The 18655-nt window shown below is 26.8% G+C and overlaps 2 protein-coding genes across 4 annotated transcripts; both read right to left on the bottom strand.

Annotated features, from left to right (window-relative positions):
• Positions 1 to 6924: 6924 nt before the first annotated feature.
• Positions 6925 to 9665, bottom strand: LOC114124539 (B-cell CLL/lymphoma 7 protein family member A). Its single transcript, XM_027987828.2, has 4 exons — positions 9327 to 9665; positions 7916 to 7991; positions 7573 to 7675; positions 6925 to 7458 (listed from the first exon to the last, which is right to left on the bottom strand). Exons 1-4 carry the CDS (start codon positions 9416 to 9418, stop codon positions 7334 to 7336), a joined length of 396 nt encoding a protein of 131 aa, XP_027843629.1. The 5' UTR covers positions 9419 to 9665; the 3' UTR covers positions 6925 to 7333.
• On the bottom strand, positions 9326 to 16191 carry LOC114124483 (RNA polymerase I-specific transcription initiation factor RRN3-like). Of its 3 annotated transcripts, none has more exons than XM_027987749.2 (11): positions 15957 to 16191; positions 14586 to 14834; positions 14256 to 14345; positions 14062 to 14191; positions 13891 to 13999; positions 13674 to 13826; positions 13379 to 13609; positions 12998 to 13249; positions 12744 to 12928; positions 11624 to 11852; positions 9326 to 10885 (listed from the first exon to the last, which is right to left on the bottom strand). In XM_027987749.2, the coding sequence occupies exons 2-11, from the start codon at positions 14826 to 14828 to the stop codon at positions 10678 to 10680; spliced, it is 1830 nt and encodes a 609-aa protein (XP_027843550.2). In that variant the 5' UTR covers positions 14829 to 14834; positions 15957 to 16191; the 3' UTR covers positions 9326 to 10677. The 3 variants fall into 3 exon arrangements, with proteins under 3 accessions (XP_027843550.2, XP_027843544.2, XP_050057968.1); XM_027987743.2 differs by lacking the exon at positions 15957 to 16191 and adding an exon at positions 15604 to 15950; XM_050202011.1 differs by lacking the exons at positions 9326 to 10885; positions 11624 to 11852; positions 15957 to 16191 and adding exons at positions 12555 to 12673; positions 15604 to 15950.
• Positions 16192 to 18655: the final 2464 nt, after the last annotated feature.

The raw sequence follows: 18655 nt of genomic DNA, 5'->3' as shown, positions 1-18655 counted from the left end.
CCGATCGAAAACACTTAAAATTAACAATGATATTACTACTAACCACAAAAAATAATACGATTAAGAACCTAATCTAACCTAACCTAACGTGGAACGTTGCCATATAATTTATTTCAGTGGTTCTCAAATTTTGTTCGCATATCACAAGTGTATTAATCAATTTCGTACCGCTAATGACTAAAAACAGAAACATCCAAATTGTACAATTAAATACTTTACTTTCTAGTTAAATATATTTATTTTAAATAATAAGGCAGTGATATATACTACTACAGTTTTATATTTAACGAATTATTTTTGAGAACCACGACCTTCATTTTTAATTTTGCGTTAATTCTATTAAACGAATTCTTCTATTATATTAATACAGTTTATTTTTGTTCCTCGTGAGACTTGGTTAAATAAAAGTTTCACTGTTTATAATAGTTTATATGATTCTATTTATTAGTTTTTTTTTTTAAATAATATATGAATTAAATAACAAATTTGCAATGTGATCAGAATTGAATATTTATTTTTAATTTTCCGTTCTACCATCAAAGCCTTCCACTTGACACGTATTACAATTTGGGAACCACCGATTTATTTGATTATTTATAAAAAAATCATAAGTTAATAATTATAATTTTATACAAATATATTTAGGCACTTATGTTATATAATTTATATGTATGTACCTATATAAAAAAATGTAATAAATACGTAATGACATAATATGACTACCTATATGAGTTAGGTACCTATAAATCAATTATAACTTATAGCAGAATAACGTAAGGCAACATACCCTAAATATTTTAATAGTTTATTAGAATTTTTATTTCCAATATACCACACATATATTTTATTGTGAATATTTGGTGAGTATTTTTTCATTTTGTTTTATTGGAATTTTTCGATTGAGTTTCAATATTAACCTGACCTAACCATAGTAAAGTATTTATGACATAGATTCGAATAATATAATTGTCTGTTAATAATTCTGTGCATACTATTTTATTCAGTCTTGTCGAAATGCAATCTACAACTTTTCGTTAGCTATTTTCACGTACAACTTGACGCAACTGAGTGTGTTAGAGATATTTGAATGATTATGTTTATCGAGTTTTTGAATTAATAATTTTTTTTTCCTGAGTCTGTTAGAATGATTACAGTAGATTTATAATTCGAACACTTCCATTTGATTTATGTGTCTACCGTCTACGTTTCCGAAAAAATAAATGATATTTATTAGATACCTATCCAATAGTAATTGGAATCACAGATTAACGACGCTCGATCTAGTGTATTAAATTTGAACTAACCTATTCGAGTAACATTTATGATGGTAGAATATCTTTTCTATAGCTAGATTGATATTATTATGGATTAATGGTTAAAATTAATTTATATTTTATTAAGTTAAGTAGATATTAGTACCAGCCACTACAACGTACATATTATATTATTATACTATAAATTGTATAGTATAAAACATCATGACAAATATAATAGTATGTCAATACCATAATAATAATTAACTGTAGAATAAACCTATTTTTTATTACCACTAACCAAGACTTAATAGTTAAAGTAAGTAGGTGCTTTATTTAATGAATTAGACTAAAAAATATTATGTTTACCGAAATTTAAACCATTTTCTTCAGACTTAACTATGACACAACAAAAGAAAAGTCATAATTTTTGCTCTGTGTTTGGTTGTAATTCGAGGCATTCAACTAACAACTTGTGAAGGCCTTAGTTTTCATAAATTCCCGAAACAAAATGAAATAAGAATTACGTGATTGAATAAACTTAGAGTTGAAGAACTTCTTGATAAAAGAAGAATATGGGCAATAAATCTAAGAATGGATAAAAAAACTATACAAAAAAAGCGGGCAAGTGGGTACCGTTCTGCTGTACATTAAGGGGTGGGGTTGACCTCGGACTAGGGTAGGTTAAATTTGAATGCAATGATAGGTATCATTGTATACGAAAAACGATTCTGAACGAGGATGATTTGTCAGCCTAGGATATAATTTCCAGTTGTTGGTGAAAAAGGTGGTTTATGTTTTAATGGCCTGAATACACCAAAATTTTAGTTCTTTTATAATTATTGTAAGCTAAACTTATGACAAATTTTGTATTAAATTTTCAACTCTTAGCTACCTATACAAACATTTTTATGAATTATACCTACAAAATAATTTGCAAATATTCATAATTTTGACGAATTTTCGTCAAAATTTGAACTTCAAATACTAATAAAAAAAAATTGTGCCTATGAATTCTTATAAGTTTTTAATCACTATAAGAATAACATATGAGGAACTATGTATAAAATTTACAAGTATTTTGATAGGGCCAAAAAAATTTTATCGACACTTCAAAAAAAAAATTCTTAGGAAAATTGAAAATTTCATTTGTCTATAAATAGCTCAAAAAAAGTCAAAATATTTTGAAAATCAAATCACGTAAAGAAAATGACAATCTAAATAACTGGTAAAATGTTTAAGTATTTACGACTTATACTATTTGAATAACAACAAAAATCAAAAATCGTTTGAGGCTAAACTGTTATTTAACGCGGTTTTGTAAAAATTTAAATTTCAAACACTCATAAAAATTTTTTGTCTGAATCCGGTAGTTTTTTTTACAGATAATTGAAGAAAAATGTATGATGAATCTTGTACCAAATTTTCAAAACTTAGTTATAAAAGAAAAAAATTTTACGATTTTCCAACCACAAAATTACTTGCAAATTTTAGCAATTTTGACATATTTCGTATAAATTCGAACTTTAAGCACTCATAAAAAAAAATTGTGACTAACGATTGTAATGATATGCTCAAATTTACATATCATAAATTTTGTAAATTCGTTATTTTCATTTAATAAAATATATAACGGTCGAGTTGTCGCACGCATGTAATAAAATCTAAAATAACCCAAATAAATCAAGTCACTGGTGATTGGAACGATTCCTATTATCTAGTCGCGTACAGGACACTGTACGGGATTATAACGGTACAGCGTAACACATGCAACTTCTTTCATGTGCCGCCGGAGACGGGGGATGGTCCGGTCAGGGTCGCTTTCACCAGGGAAAAAGACAATTTTCTTTGGGGACACCGACACCTTTGATCGGGCCGCCGATGACTCTGGCGGGCCTGACCAAAATCGTTTCCTCTCATCAGTGCATGAGCACCCTTCATAGCGGTAAGTGCATGAGCACATCCAAAAAACACAAGTGCATGAGCACCTCTAAAACCAGACAAGTGCAGGAGCACAGCATACTCACACACGACAACTCAAAAAATACTGCCTACGACAACTTTACTGTTTCTTTTTTCTATAACGAAATTTGTTAAAGTGTTTAGTTATTTCTTTTTGAGTGCTAAAAAAATTAATAAATTCTATCCTTGTTACGTCGACTGCAATCATAGACAGCTGCGAATAAGGTAAGGTGCATGCGCATCCATATTTAAATAATAATAGTATTATAGAGTTTACTTGATCGTTCTCGAAGCACGACCTCGAGAACCCTCCGACCATCAGGAGGAAGGTGATTCCGCAAATTTAAAGTGATAGGACATAGGCTAAGATGTACGACAAATCTCTAATAACTTCTAAATATATTTGAGACATTCATTCAAGGCTTGTGTCCCTTGTGAATGTCCTATAATATATTTAGAACACTTTATAATTAATAAATAACCTATAACTTATAAATATATTTGAGGCAATCATTCAAGGCTTGTGTCCCTTGTGATTGCCGTTACAATTTATTTAGACTACTTCACATATAACAAAACTATTACTTTCACATAAATAAAAAAAATATTAATTAACTTATTAATATTTTTACCTTTACTAATATTATTATTTTTAATTTCTTTATTTTTCCTTTCTATTTATTTTTGCGTTATTACACGATTTCGGATTTTTTTTTATCACTTTAAGAACAACTTATAAGAAACCTTGTATTAAATTTTCAAGATTTTCTGGTCAGCCAAAAAATTTTTATCGTTATTTAAAAAAAAATACTTAGAAAAATTGAAAATTTCAATTGTCTATAAATAGTTCAAAAAAAGTCAAAATTCTTTGAAAATTTAACTGTGTATGGAGAACGCTAATATAAACATTTGTTGAAAATTTCAAGTATTTACATCGATTAGTTTTTGAGTTATAGCAAAATAAAAAATTCGATTTTGACGAAAACTGGTTTTGCGTAAAAATTCCCGTTTTTCCGTCATTTTTTTTTTGTTTTTCTCGATTTTTTTGAAAACTATCGGAAAATGTTAACTTTTTACCTGTATAATGCACCAAGGATATTCACTTTTACATCGGAAACCACCCCCATAGTTTGAAATTAGAGCATTATTTCGACTAGTTATGCTGTACACAGACACAAAAAAAAAAAAAAAACACACATCATTGTAAAAATACATTCATCACTTCGTTCAGAATCTAATATTATGTATATTATATAAAAATTATAATGAAATAAAATGTTTTGATAAAAAAAAATGTATTATTTTTTTACTATAAATTTAACAACTTTAATTTTTACGTACATTCGTTATTAGTTATTAGTTATTACTGATATTAATGAACGATATAATATGTTTCTTTGCCAAATTTTATTATTAATAAAATTAATTTAATAAGTATTGAATTATATTAATAGTAAAAATTATTATTTTGTTATATTAAATATCAATTTAAACTAACTTTACTTATGATTGGTATTAAAACTATTAATATTTCTTTTAATCATCCCAGTGTATTTAATTTGATAGTACTAAAGATATAAAAAAAATTATCAGCAAATAATGCGATTTGAAAAATTTTAAATGGAGGTTGTAAATTGTAATAAGTTGATTTTATTTCAGCTCATATAAATAAGTTGTTACATTTTAAATAAAATGCTGTTATTGAAAATGTAATAGAAACATCGAATTTTCACATTTAGTATTTACTTATAGAACCCCTCATGTAAGCTTAATGGCTATTTAAATTATATTATAATTTATAATAGTATAGGTACATAAAATTTAAAATGAAGTTACTATATATTATTTATCCAGGGGCGTCATTTGCGGTAGGTACCAGTAGCGTACGCAGGATTTTAATTCGGTTAGGGTTTTATATGAGTAAATAATTTAAATAATTTGCTTAACAATTTTTGCATAATTAGTTGTAACAAATTACAATTCATAATTTAATTTATATCTATTAAAAATAACCAACAATTATCGACTCTGTGTATTGAATATTGAAATGGTGGTAAATAAGATTTTTTTGTAAAATAAAAAAATTTCAGGGGGGGTCAGAACCCTAGAACCCTACCCTTGCGTACGCCACTGGTAGGTACGCAGGGTATACATTTGCGTACTTAAAATTCTAAACTGTAATTTTTGGCCCACAAGGCACATGCACATAAAAGTAAAAATTATACTTATGTTATTATATTAAAATAATAAATTAATATGTAAATATTATGATAGTTGAAAATTGATTGATTGATCACGTCTTTATAATCAAAATACAACCGTTGTATGATCATTACTAGTAACCACTAACCACACATTTTACTGATTTATTCTGTGCATATCAGCTATTGTATTGCTTTATATTGTTAATTGTTTTTATTTAATTTGACTGTTGAAGTTCCTTTCAATTTGTAGGTATTAAATTTAGATATTTATAGCTTTTTCACTGCTTACTGCTTGTATTATGTCATTTTACTTTAGTTTAATTTTGTTAATAATTATTATTATACTACTATAATATTAATAATGTCAAATATGCCAAGAAAAAATAAATAGAGGCCTGCTCAATATTTATGCGTATCAAAAAAAAAAATTGAAATGACGCCCCTGAATCACAAAAAACTGAGAAAACCTAAATATTTATTTTATATATATTATTATTATTTTGATTCCATAATGAACTATACATACATAGAACCTTGTACTTTTAAAATTTTCAAGTCTAACCAATAAAATTTGAATAGGTATTTTATTTTTTTAACTACAAAATTATTAGCAAATGTTCATGATTTTAATTAATTCAGTCAAAATAACGTTAAATGCTTATAAAAAACATTTTGCATTTGTAATATTTTTATAAAGCAGAAAATAAAGCAAAGATAGAATCACATTTTCAGTAATTTTTAAATTAGTTTATTAAATTTTTTTAATGAAACCGGATCGTATGTAAATAAGAAAATGGACAATTCGGTTAGATTTAAATGGTTATTTATGTCGTCAACTATATTTTACACACAATTTATTGCATTTTTTCTAACTATCTTTTGATTTAGATGTGTTAATATTTAGGTTTGTTTTAATTATTTAATAAAAATATATTATTACTAAATTTAATAATTACTCTACATTATTATGTAATTCATATTTTCATACTTATTACATTGTGGATGCAAGTACTGAAGTACTCGAGTATTTTTCTAGTAACAAATGGCTAATACAAGTTACAAATTATTATTAGATTTTATAATACATTTCACTAGCCCAAAAATGTATAAAGCATATTTATCAAATTTAAATTTAAGATTTTATACAAATCACGTTAACACAATGTTTTTTAAGGATTAAAAGTTCCAAGCCTTGGTAATACAAATTTAATATTGTTTAATTGATTAAACAAATATTGAAAATATAATATAACATAACAGCATTTGAAAATGGTAAAAAAGAACCAGAGAGCAGTGGCTGTATATTTGATACTTCCTAAATTTTGATTATTGATTAACATAAAACTTTATGTTTAATAGTTCATATTTTTAAATCAGAACATCACGTTTGAAAAATTCAAAAATTAATTATTATGCATGTTATTAATAATGTATAACAATGATAAAATTAAAGTTTGCTTCTGAATTCAAAAGAACTATAAGCTAAAATAAAATTAAAACATAAATTTCATTTAGTCAATGGCATAATATGCAAAGTCAATTATATTTATTTATACCATTGATTTGAATTTTGATAGTCAAAATATGAATAAATTAAGTTTAAAAAAAATGAAATAAAAAATAGCAACTTAAAGGTAATATATACACAAATGCACATTTTATGATTCTAATACAAAAAAAAAATCAACACTGAGGAATGAATGTTTGTCATTAGGAAGGAAGGAAAGTAAGGGAAAGGCAGGGGAACATACACTTACAGAACAATCAATAGTAGTTACAGTACAAAATTTCAGAACAATTTAAAAAAACGTATAGAGGTAGTTAATGTGTTTATACACAGAAAAAAATGTTACAAGACACAAACAAAAATTCAATATTTTTTTCTTCAAAGGGTAAAGCATTAGGGAGGAAAACTTATTCAGTTTTTATTTGTTTAGCCGGTGGCGGTTCACTGTTCTGTGAATTGGAATCTTCTGAAAAACCCAACTGGGTGGCGAATTCGGTAGGTTCTTGAGAATGAGAATCACTGACTGAAAACGCTAAAATAATAATTAAAAAAGATATTAGATAGTTTATAATTTAACTGTGTAACAACAAGAGTTTAGTGATTAATGATTATATTATTGACAATCGTGCATTTTATGTGTTCTTACAGGTATTTGAGTCATCAGCAATGGAGAAGTTTGTAGCCTCAATTGGTCTTTTGCCCAATATGTTCTCTTTGTTCGAGTGAGAATGCTCTTTAGACTTTTTCTTCTGAAACATTTATATATGAAATTAAAAAGCATGTTAAATATAACGTATTGAATGTTTTAATGTATTGTTATACGTATGATTGACACATGCATTTATCATGATTTATGAAGTTTTAACTATTCCTTATTTAATAATTTATATAAAACAACTTGTTGTATAATAAAATAACAACATAAGATAATACAGTATTTGACATAATTAGATCAGAAGTATAAAAAATGCAATTTCAATAAGATTTACCTGTTCGTTGGATATTATGGGTACCCATTTGTATATTTTCATGGTAGTCTCTCCGATCGTTACCCATTTCTTTTCCCTAAAACAGTAAAATAAACTATGCAAATATTGTCTTAATACTGTACCTAAATTTTAATGTTGAAATAGCTAGAATTGGAATTTGGAAATTATATTTAACCAAGGAAATCAGTAATTTTTATTTCTATTTACCCTAATTTTAATTTGATAACAAGAATGCAATTTACTAACATACATTTTATTATACTACAATTAATAGTATTAAACATTCAACAACTAATGGTTAGGCAAAGTATTATTGTACAGAATACATTCTTTACATCGAGCTTTACATTAATGAAGAATATTTATAATTGTTCTTTTAGTTAACAAACAACTACTAAAATTAATAACTAAAAATGCCTATGATGTTAATATCATTATAATTTATAATCAATAATAATACCTACTAACCCTTATTCAAACAATTTAAGATTTAATAAAAGATCCATTAGCAAAACAATATTTGGCTTATAATAGAAATAATTAGAAAATTAATGAAGTTAAATGTCATATGCAAATGGTCAAGAATTTGTTAAATAGGTTAGTACATTATATTTATTGTTTGTGACTTCAAGAAATAGATAATTAAATTTTTAGATAGCTAAACATTATTATATAAATAGATACCTACCAAATCACATCAGTTTAAATATTTAACCATTCAATATGAACATGGTAAATACAGTTTGAAATTATTATTAAATACGTTTTTAATTTTAGCTAAGTAAATTTTTACAACAGAAAGAACAGGCAGGTATGTAGTTAATGGTGAATACAACCTGACTGTTAAATAATATTATGTAAAGTATATTATTACCAATATTACCAAGTACAATATTTAGGTATATACTCATAACACACGGCGTTTAATAATAGGTAATTAATAATTAAAATAAAAGTAAGTAATATCATTAATGGGTAGTAAAAATACTATAACATCAATAAATATTACATTTTTCTTTAACAAAAACCTATCAGGGTAATAAAATCATGACCCCCTAGAAGTCCAAGTGTACAAAGCATGTTAAAATAAGAATATTGAACGTCAAGATAATGGGTTTTGGACAAAATATCAAGTATTTTGTATGATAATTGAAGCACGTTGAACCCTAAGTCATCCATGGATCATAGCTATTGTACCACAAAAAAAGTGCAATACTGGTAGCACTAAAGGTGGCAATAATACATCAGACAGATGAGCAACACTCAGTAAACACGGTCAGCGGACGACGGTAGAATAATTTCAAACATGAGGGGAAAAGCCAAACGCTGAACATCTCAAACAGCAGAAGGCATGTAAAAAAAAAAAGGAATCGTTTAAACAATAAAATATGTACTACACGTCGGTACTCACCACCGGCGGACCTTGTCCACGACTTGCATGACCCTCTTAATGTCATCTTTGGCTCTGCTTCTGGTCTCCGCACGCACAGACCGAGACATCATAATACAAACAGACTTGCGGCGCTGATGCGAGTAAGGGAGGCGTCCGACCCAAAACGCCGGACGGGACGGCTTACTGTGGTTGATTGACGGTGGCGGCGACACTTCCCGAATCGGGTGATTGGACGGTCGAACGAGAAGATAGCCTCCGATAAACGGAAACGACTCGTCGCGACGCCAGGTACGGTGTTCCGGTGCCGGATAACGCGGACTCTTTAGTGTGACTAGTATGAGTTACAGTAAACAACCACAAAATAATCGATAAAAAAATTAAAAAATGCCAAACTGTTATCGTGTGTTAGTCGGCGCGAGCTCAGCGCCATCTTGCCACACAAACCATAGATATGACACAAACCGCGGTCTTAGAAGATTTTCTAACTACTACCTACATCTAGTAGTTCGTGCTTCTAACTAACATCTCATACTGTAGACTAGTCACTATTATAGTATGAAGACGCAATCGATGCATTTTATGATGCGTCGTTGACTGTTGCCATGGTCTCAATAAAAACATTTTTAATAAGAATTAATTCACCGTAAAAATGATAATATAAACTTAGTATCGAACTATATTTTATATTAATTTAAGTGACTTATTTGCTATAGTAGCAATCTGAGGATTGGTGTGAAAATATTGTTTATTTCTTGAGAGGGAGCTTAACCTCTTAAACCCTAGTACCTAAGTATTCGCAACAGTTATTCAGTCAAAATATTCAAATCAAACTTAATTTTTTTTTTTTTTATTGATTTTTTGTTAAAAGTTAATAATAATAATATAATATTTATTCAAAACCAGAGGTGTATTTAGGAGGCCAGGCCTTATCCCCTTGGGCTGTGTAGTACATTTGAACACGATAATAGATAATACACTTTAAACTTAGAATTTATTATGCACCCTAAATTTGTATGTAAATTAAGTTACCTAGAAAGTAATATGCACAAAACACTTTTCCTTATGCAATTTAGTATCTTAAAACAGATTTTTAATTTTTATGTCATTTGTTTCTTTACCTTACCTGAATAGTTTGAATCAAAGCATTTTTGCCATGAATTTATAATACAAATATGAAAATATACATTACAAAGACATTTTTTGATTTGTATTAAATTTCATTAGTTATAAAATCAATTTATTAATAGTTTTCTCAATTCACCAAACCACTTTTGGAACACAAATAAAACAATTATATCATACACATATTATATTATATTAATGAGATAATAACAACATAAATTATTCTTTTGAATAATACAATTCATCATTAAAACAATATCTGTGCGTTATTTCCATAAGCAAACTGTCCTAACCAATCAGTTTTTGCAGGTGAAGGAGATAATACCATACTAGGACTAATATCCATGTTTTCTGAAAGTGATGAAGGAATTTTGTTGATGTATCTTTCTTCTTCTTTGCAACTTCTTATACTATCGATATCTCTGTATAAATCTGGTATAATCATATTCTTCGATCTAAAAATAGTATTAATAATAACTACTGATTATTAATGGAACATACTTTAATATAATTATGTGACAATTTTTAACAGCATATTTAATGAAAATAATTAATTTAGGTATGTATGTTATGATTTATTTCAAAAGGAATAATGATCTTGCTTGTGAAAAGAATTGAAAACAACTAATGTAGGAAAGTTTTATAATTAGGTTTCAAAATTGATTTTAAATAACAGATGAAAAGGAGTATTAAGGGAACGCAACACCCCTATGTGTTGTCTCCATCTTACAAGTGTGTGACATAACAAATTTATACTAGGTTAAGTAACAGAGTTAAATGTGATCTGCTGAGCATAAATTTGCTATGTTACACACTTGTAAGACGAAAAACACATGCGGGTGTTGAGTCCTCTTAATATATGTTAATATAACATAAATTTGCTTGTAATTTTATTTAAGATTTAACACAATGATTGCCACGCGACCGTGGTGTTTGCACAGCATGAAGATACAACAATATTTTTACAGACGTCAACAATCACACTGTACTATTATTTATACGTCACCTAACCGTCAGTGATCATAGATTACATTATGCTTTTAAATTATTAACTTTTTTATGACGCTACAATAATATACTAAAACTAGTGCAGTAGTATAATAGGAATAATTACAATTTTTTTAATGTAATAAATATATTTTCAAATAAAATAGTATATACAAATTTTTTAATAAAGAAAGGATAATACTCACCGAGGAAGAACATAAGGATCAAATGGAAAATAAGAGTATAACCATTCATCCTTGATTGATTGATCAGTGACTCTAATATGTCCATCCATTACCACATAACAATATGTTAATTGATACATTTTTGTAATATGTGCAAAACGATCAACTACTTTTGAACAACATAGACGCAATGGACTTAATCTGCATGTCACAATATTAGACAAATTTAAATTTTCCATAAATCTAAGATCTGAAAAGAATTATATCATTGTTATTAATTTAACTCTATCACATATTGTGAAAGTATTCTTATTTATTTTACTCATAATATAATTATATGACGTAATAGTAACTCTGAAGGATGTAAAGTATACAATTTATTTTGTTTTCGTTTTTAGATCTCCCTGAATTATTTGTAGCCTGAGATAAAAGGACCTAACTATTAAACCAGTAAAAAAGAAAGAGGCCCTGGAACCGTTCAGAACAGAGATCATGATATTTTAAATTCCTCTATTTAGTACTATAGGATGATATCAAATCCAGTTTGCATACTATGAAGTTAAAATCACATAAAATAAAACCGATGCAAGGGACATGCATGTTAGATTAATCGTGTATATTAATTAAAGTTTTATGAAATTGTAAATAATTTGTGTATGTTAGACCAGTACTGAACTGTATATTATTGTAATTTTTGATTTAAAATAAACAATGGGGTAGAGAGAAAAGTATGCTAATGCAATTCTTTCTTCAGTTTGCAAAACTTCTTGGAAAAATGTGAGAGGGTCTAGACCAGTGTTTCTTGATTAATGTGTCACCGAATAAGATCAAATGTGTTACAATATATAATAAATGACACAAAATGTCTAAATACTTTGACACAATTTACAAAAATTAATAGGTATTTGATATAATTTCTATGATGATTAAAAGTTAGTTATCTGTTTTCAACATTTACCATTATTTTTTATGTTATATTTTTATTTTGTATCGCAAAATGTGAAATATTTGAATAGTGTGTCACTATAACACAAAGGTTGAGAAGCACAGGTCTACGCTTAAAAGCTCTTCCTAAAAACAAACTTATTTGGAGATACTTTATGATTATAGAATTATGATTTTGGATAAAATCATGACTTACTTTTTTTATTATCCATTAGATCTTGATGTCTGAAAGAAATGATATAGAATAATGCTTGACACATTGAATAAAATACTGCATGCCATCTTAATAATTCTTCATCTACTACTTTAACAGATTTATCTACACTATTTATATATTCATTACACCATGTGGAAATTTCAAAAAGAGTATTCTTCAGCACACTAAAAATCATAGACACCAATTTTAGTTAAAAATATTATTATTTAAAATATTTATTCATAATTCTTTACTTATATGTAATAAATGGTGCTCTGCATAGAAAACTTGCTAAATAACCAGCAGCTGCCTGTCGTAAAGTAGATGGAGATGATACATCACAACATTTTTTCAATAACCAATTACTAAAATTTTCTGCTAGAGTAGTTTTAAAACTAAGAAGATAGTAAATTACATATTGAATATGACTACTGTTATATGTTGGTAGAATTTCACTTTCAAATATTGATAATAAATCATGATAAAACAATTTAGTACTGTCCCATCTGAAAAGAATATAAATGTAAATAATTATAGTAATTATTTTTAAATTGAACATTGAACAATATAAAAAAATTTTAAGTTCCTAGTTAAAACATAAATTATTTTTTAGCTAATTTTAATAATATACTTACAATAAACTACCATTAGAGTTATGACAAACAGTTTTCATATAAATAAATATTCTTTTAAGACAAATATCCAATGTATTAGAAAAATTTTCCTCTTCGGTTTTATTAGGACCAACTCTAATGCACCCTCCATCATCTACGTCCATTGAGAATATGTCTTCAATATCAAAATTAATGTTTGTTTCTAATCTGTCTAGTTCATCTTTGGGTATATGAACATCAATTTCTACTAATCTGCAAAAATAATAGAGATTACAATAGAGATTTAATAATTTGTGGGATTTAAATATTAACTCACTTGTTGATAATGAGACTGAGAATATTTTTTCTTAAGGATGGTTCATACTCAATGATGTAAAGTAAATTGTGTATGTAATGAAGGTGGCTGTAAGAACTGTTTGTCTTGTATGGAAACTTTTTTTTAAGAATTGGTATTAATAAATCTTTTGCTCTAAAAAAAATATTAAAAATTAAAAATAAATATAGATGTGTAATATAGAATTGTTTTTACTTACAATGGAATGGCTTTCAAAAGAGCTTCAAGAGTCGCATGGACATTAAGAAATCCTCTTTCTTCTTCTTGAGATGGCATACCATTAACACGATCACAAACAGCACTATCCACTATAAAAATGGTTCATATGGGTTATATTATTATCTACATATTATTTCAGTACTAGTATTACCATGAGAAAAACATGTTACGAGTTGTTCCATTGCAAATTGTGTATGATAGCTGTATGCAGTACAAACATTGAGTAAAAATAATCGATATTCCTTGACTACATCATCACTTCTATTCATCCATTTTAAAATCTAATAAAAAATATACATAATTAATAGTTTTCTTTAACATACATAATGATAATTTAAAACGTACCAATATAACTTTTACAAAAAGAGTAAGATTTTCATTTAGAATATTCACACAATTTCTGGCATCTCTCAATAACTTGATAAGTTCATTATCCTAGAAATTATTTTATGATAAATTTTATTTTTGATAATTGTAGATATGCACATAAAGTTTATTACATTTTATACATAGTTTTAATTAGGGCTAAATTGCAGTGTTCTTTTGTTTTATAATTTATTTGATTAATACAATAATACTACAGTACAACACATAATAAATGGAAAAGTATATAAAATATAAATAAATAAATTCAAAAATAAAAATAACTTAATAAATGTAATAAAATATACTTACATTAATTTCGGTAGCTAAGTCTCTAATGTCACAAATTAAATTATTGTACTCTATTAGATCATCTTTATTATTGCTATCATAGTTGACGAGTAATAATTTCAAATTATTGAATAAATCAAAACACACTCTTCGACCAGGTGCATTGTTTAATGTTTGCTTTCCAAATTTTTTTAAAATAGAAGGTGAGTTTATAGAATTATTTAAGTTGTATTTGGCACTTTTTGGAGTCTGGAACGATGCCATTTAGAACTAAAATCCAATAAAGATTAAAATTAAAAATACAATTTTATTTTTTTGTGGTTTATAAATACATATATAATTGAAAATATAATATACTCAAGTGAACAAATAAGAGAATCAATAAATTTATTGATGAGTATATAGTGTAGACTATAAATCACTGTGATCATTACATAAGCGTAAAATAATTATTAGCTAAATGTATTTAATCTAAGAAGGGTCAAGGAGTTTTGTGTAAGATAGAGTGTAAGTTATCCAACTTGATGTTGGTTAGAATTTTTGTCGAATTCGAATTTCAAGTACCTATTAAACAGTTTTTAATATTTTAAAATACCTTCAGTTTTTTCATTTGATTTATTAGATACATAGTATTACTATAAAAAACTACAACAATTAATGTCCAAAATATGCCTTGATATTTTAGTGAGCAGTGGTCATTGTGATTACTTTAATATACCTAAATTGTTATGAACGTACTGGTTGTTAAAGTATAATTTATAAGTTCAATCCTCGGAATCTAATTAGTGAAATGTCGGTGAGGCCGATAATAGAACAGAACACTTATTAGTTATTTAGCAGTGAATTTATATTTTATTATAAGATAGAGTAATTATTTTCGTCTTAATTATTAATAGTTTCTTTAACAACCGTCACTCACTCATAAAATTAAATTACGGCTGTTTTAATATTTAAAACTTCCGATCTCAGACAGCGATATATTAATAACAGAAGTTCTTAACAATACAATAAAAAATTTATGATTAATGTTTATACTTACACGTCGGATTAGCACATATCAAATTGTATATATTTATTAAGGTCGACAGAAATCAAGTACTAACGAAAATTATTTGTGTTGTGAGATATGAATCCCACAAAAATTTCGACCACTACGTTTTGCTAAATCAGTAGAAACGAAAAAAACGCACACTAGTAAGTAGAAACGTCAATATTAAGTTTATTGATGACGATTAGCAATCGTCTACCACCTAATATGGAAAGATATCCACTTAACACTTGAAAATAGTCGATTGTATAATATTAATTATAATTTATATCCAATAAAATAAAACGAATATTGTAATAAAAAAAATAGACCCTAAAAAATAATATTACGTATTTGCTAATTACATTTTTCGGTTATCAATAATGGAGATTCCATAGATACCATCTCCTCCTATGGGATCACAAGGAACGGGAATAGATAAAAAAATATGAAATATAATACTATCAAAGAACAATATTGTGCGTCTTTATAATAGTGGAAACCAGATATTCAATCAAAAACGATTCAAATCGTATGGATAATAATTATTTGAATTACATCTATTGGTAATATCACAGAATAACGTATTTCCGTTGTAAATCGCAAATTCGCAAATGGTCAACTCGTGTGCGCCTTATCTTTACCGTAAGAATTTTTCATTATACGTTTGAGGTTATTAATGGTTTCACATTCTGGTGCTAACTTCATATGATAGGACCAGGACGTAGTGGTCCCGGAAAATTTCAAATTTCAATAATAAATGAGGCTTTGGAATCACTGCGATACACAGGTGTATACATTATAAATATTTTATACACAAAAATTAAAAAAGTTAAGGGTACAATGTACGAATTTAAATGTGCATATTATAATTCCTCTGAAATATGAATCGTAGTACACTTAATCTAACCTTGATTTAATATTTAATCGCTCCTATTTATTACACTCAAATATAATATTATAATCAATCCCGATTTTTACTAATTGTAAAATATTAATTACTTTAGTATTAAAATGATTATAGGTGATTGGTCCCGTATGGCAGTATCTATAAGAATGGTACATAGGTAGGTACATTCTGTTTTGGTTCACTCCTCATGAATAATGTTTTCGATTTATAGGTAGGCAGGCACGTACACAAAAAAAAATAGTGAATAAAAAATTTACATTAATCAATATTTATCGATGAATGATGATATAAATAAAGTAAATAACTATTAAATTTCAAGGGGGGGGGTTGAACCCCCCTTGTATACGTATCTGTAGGTATGAGATAATTATCGTTAAAAATTAAAATATGTTATTTTTATTGACATTTAAAGAAAACAAATTTAAAGTGATAAAACATTTCTCATGTTTATATAAATAGCTCAAAAAGTGTCTATATATATTTTAAATTATTCAATATATAAAAAATAATATTTTACACTTGTTGAAAATTTAAAATGTTTACGGCTATTTGTTTTTGAGTTATTAAATCAACAATAGGTACCTATATACAAAATTAGATAACATACAAACATTAAAAAATACTAAAACTATATTTCTTTCAAAAGATATAAGTCTGCCGCTGTTTATTAATTAAGAAACAAAAACTTAAAAACAGATAATATTGGTAAAATACACTGGGTAAGCATTACTATCAAGATGGTTGATTAACAAATGAATGAAAGTGTATTTGAAATTTTAATCCAATACACATAATATTACCTGTATTAGAAAAAATGTAATCTTGTATTAAATTTTCAACTTATAGCTACTTATACAAATTTTTTTATGAAATAGGTACCAACAAGATAATTTGTAAATATTCATGATTTTGACGAATTTTTGACAATAATTGAACTTCAAATGCTAATAAAAAAAATTGTGCCAATGTATTCTTATAATTTTTGAATCACTATAAGACTAACTTATGAGGAACTTTGCATCAAATTTTCAAGTATTTTTACTCGGCTAAAAAATTATTATTGATATTTATAAAAAATAAACAAAAACAAACATTTTAAATGCCTATAAATAGCATTAAAATAAGCGAAATATTTTGAAAATTAAATCGTATAAAGAAAATGCAAATTTACATAACTCAGATTCAAGGGAGGGGCACAGGGACACATACCCCCTATCAATTTTCTATCGGCAATTTTTTTTATGTTACTACGAGTACCTATCATAGAAATGAAAAATATAGTAAATAAGAATAATACTACCTAATTGTATAATCATTATTTACATTTAAACTGATAAAATGAGTTACAGGTGACTTCAATTCAACCTATGAGGCAATAGAGTAAAAATCTATAAAAATATTTGTACTTATTAATAACTACATATATGCTGTATAATAACTTACCTATATATATAAATTATTATTTTGGTGTGTGATAATACTATATGGAATCAACTAGGGATGGGTTCTCGAACACCTCGAACTTTAAGAAATTCGAACAGTTCGTAGTTCGAGAAAATGCAAGTTCGAATTCGGACATAATACATTAAGTTCGTCGAGCATAATAATCTAATATGTTTGAAAAACGAATGTGCCTGCAGATAATTTAAAACTCAAATTTTTATGTTTTAAGTTTTAATTTGTCAAAGTTCGAAAGATCGAAAGTTCGTAAATAGTTCGAAATACTAACAAGTTCGAAAAAAATATTATGTTAGAGTTCGAGAAAACTTCAATTCGTCCCATCCCTAGAATCAACATAAATATCCAATACCAATTTGGTTTAAAAATAAGAGTACCTAATATCTATGTATGATTAAAGAATCATTACCTATACAATTTATATGTGCTCCGTGCTCCCGCCTCCCCTATCAAAATATCCAAGATCCACCCCTGACATAACTTATGAAATTTTTAAGTATTTACGACTTATACTTTATGAATTTTAACAAAACATATTTAATTTCGTTTGAAAAGAGATATCGTTATCGTTACGCGATTTCGTTAACATTTAAAATTCAAACGCGAATAAAATTTCTCGTATTTTCATATTCGAGTATTCTTTATAGCTATTTGAAGGAAAATTTATGAAAAACTAGGTGTTGAATATTTTAATAT

Source organism: Aphis gossypii, chromosome 2 (assembly GCF_020184175.1).
Source record: "Aphis gossypii isolate Hap1 chromosome 2, ASM2018417v2, whole genome shotgun sequence".
NCBI classification, from domain to species: Eukaryota; Metazoa; Arthropoda; class Insecta; order Hemiptera; family Aphididae; genus Aphis; species Aphis gossypii.
The sequence above is the reverse complement of the archived record's forward strand: the minus strand, read 5'-3'. Positions and strand labels throughout refer to the sequence as shown.

Excerpts from the sequence above, each read along its gene's own strand:
- LOC114124539 (XM_027987828.2), bottom strand. The coding sequence starts at position 9,418 with ATGATGTCTCGGTCTGTGCGTGCGGAGACCAGAAGCAGAGCCAAAGAT. Across the intron at positions 7,992-9,326 it reads GTGGACAAGGTCCGCCGGTG|GGAAAAGAAATGGGTAACGA; the intron begins GTGAGTACCGAC and ends TTACTGTTTTAG. Across the intron at positions 7,676-7,915 it reads CCATAATATCCAACGAACAG|AAGAAAAAGTCTAAAGAGCA; the intron begins GTAAATCTTATT and ends TAAATGTTTCAG.
- LOC114124483 (XM_027987749.2), bottom strand. The coding sequence starts at position 14,828 with ATGGCATCGTTCCAGACTCCAAAAAGTGCCAAATACAACTTAAATAAT. Across the intron at positions 14,192-14,255 it reads TTTTTGTAAAAGTTATATTG|ATTTTAAAATGGATGAATAG; the intron begins GTACGTTTTAAA and ends ATTTTTTATTAG. Across the intron at positions 13,827-13,890 it reads CTTTTGAAAGCCATTCCATT|AGCAAAAGATTTATTAATAC; the intron begins GTAAGTAAAAAC and ends TATTTTTTTTAG.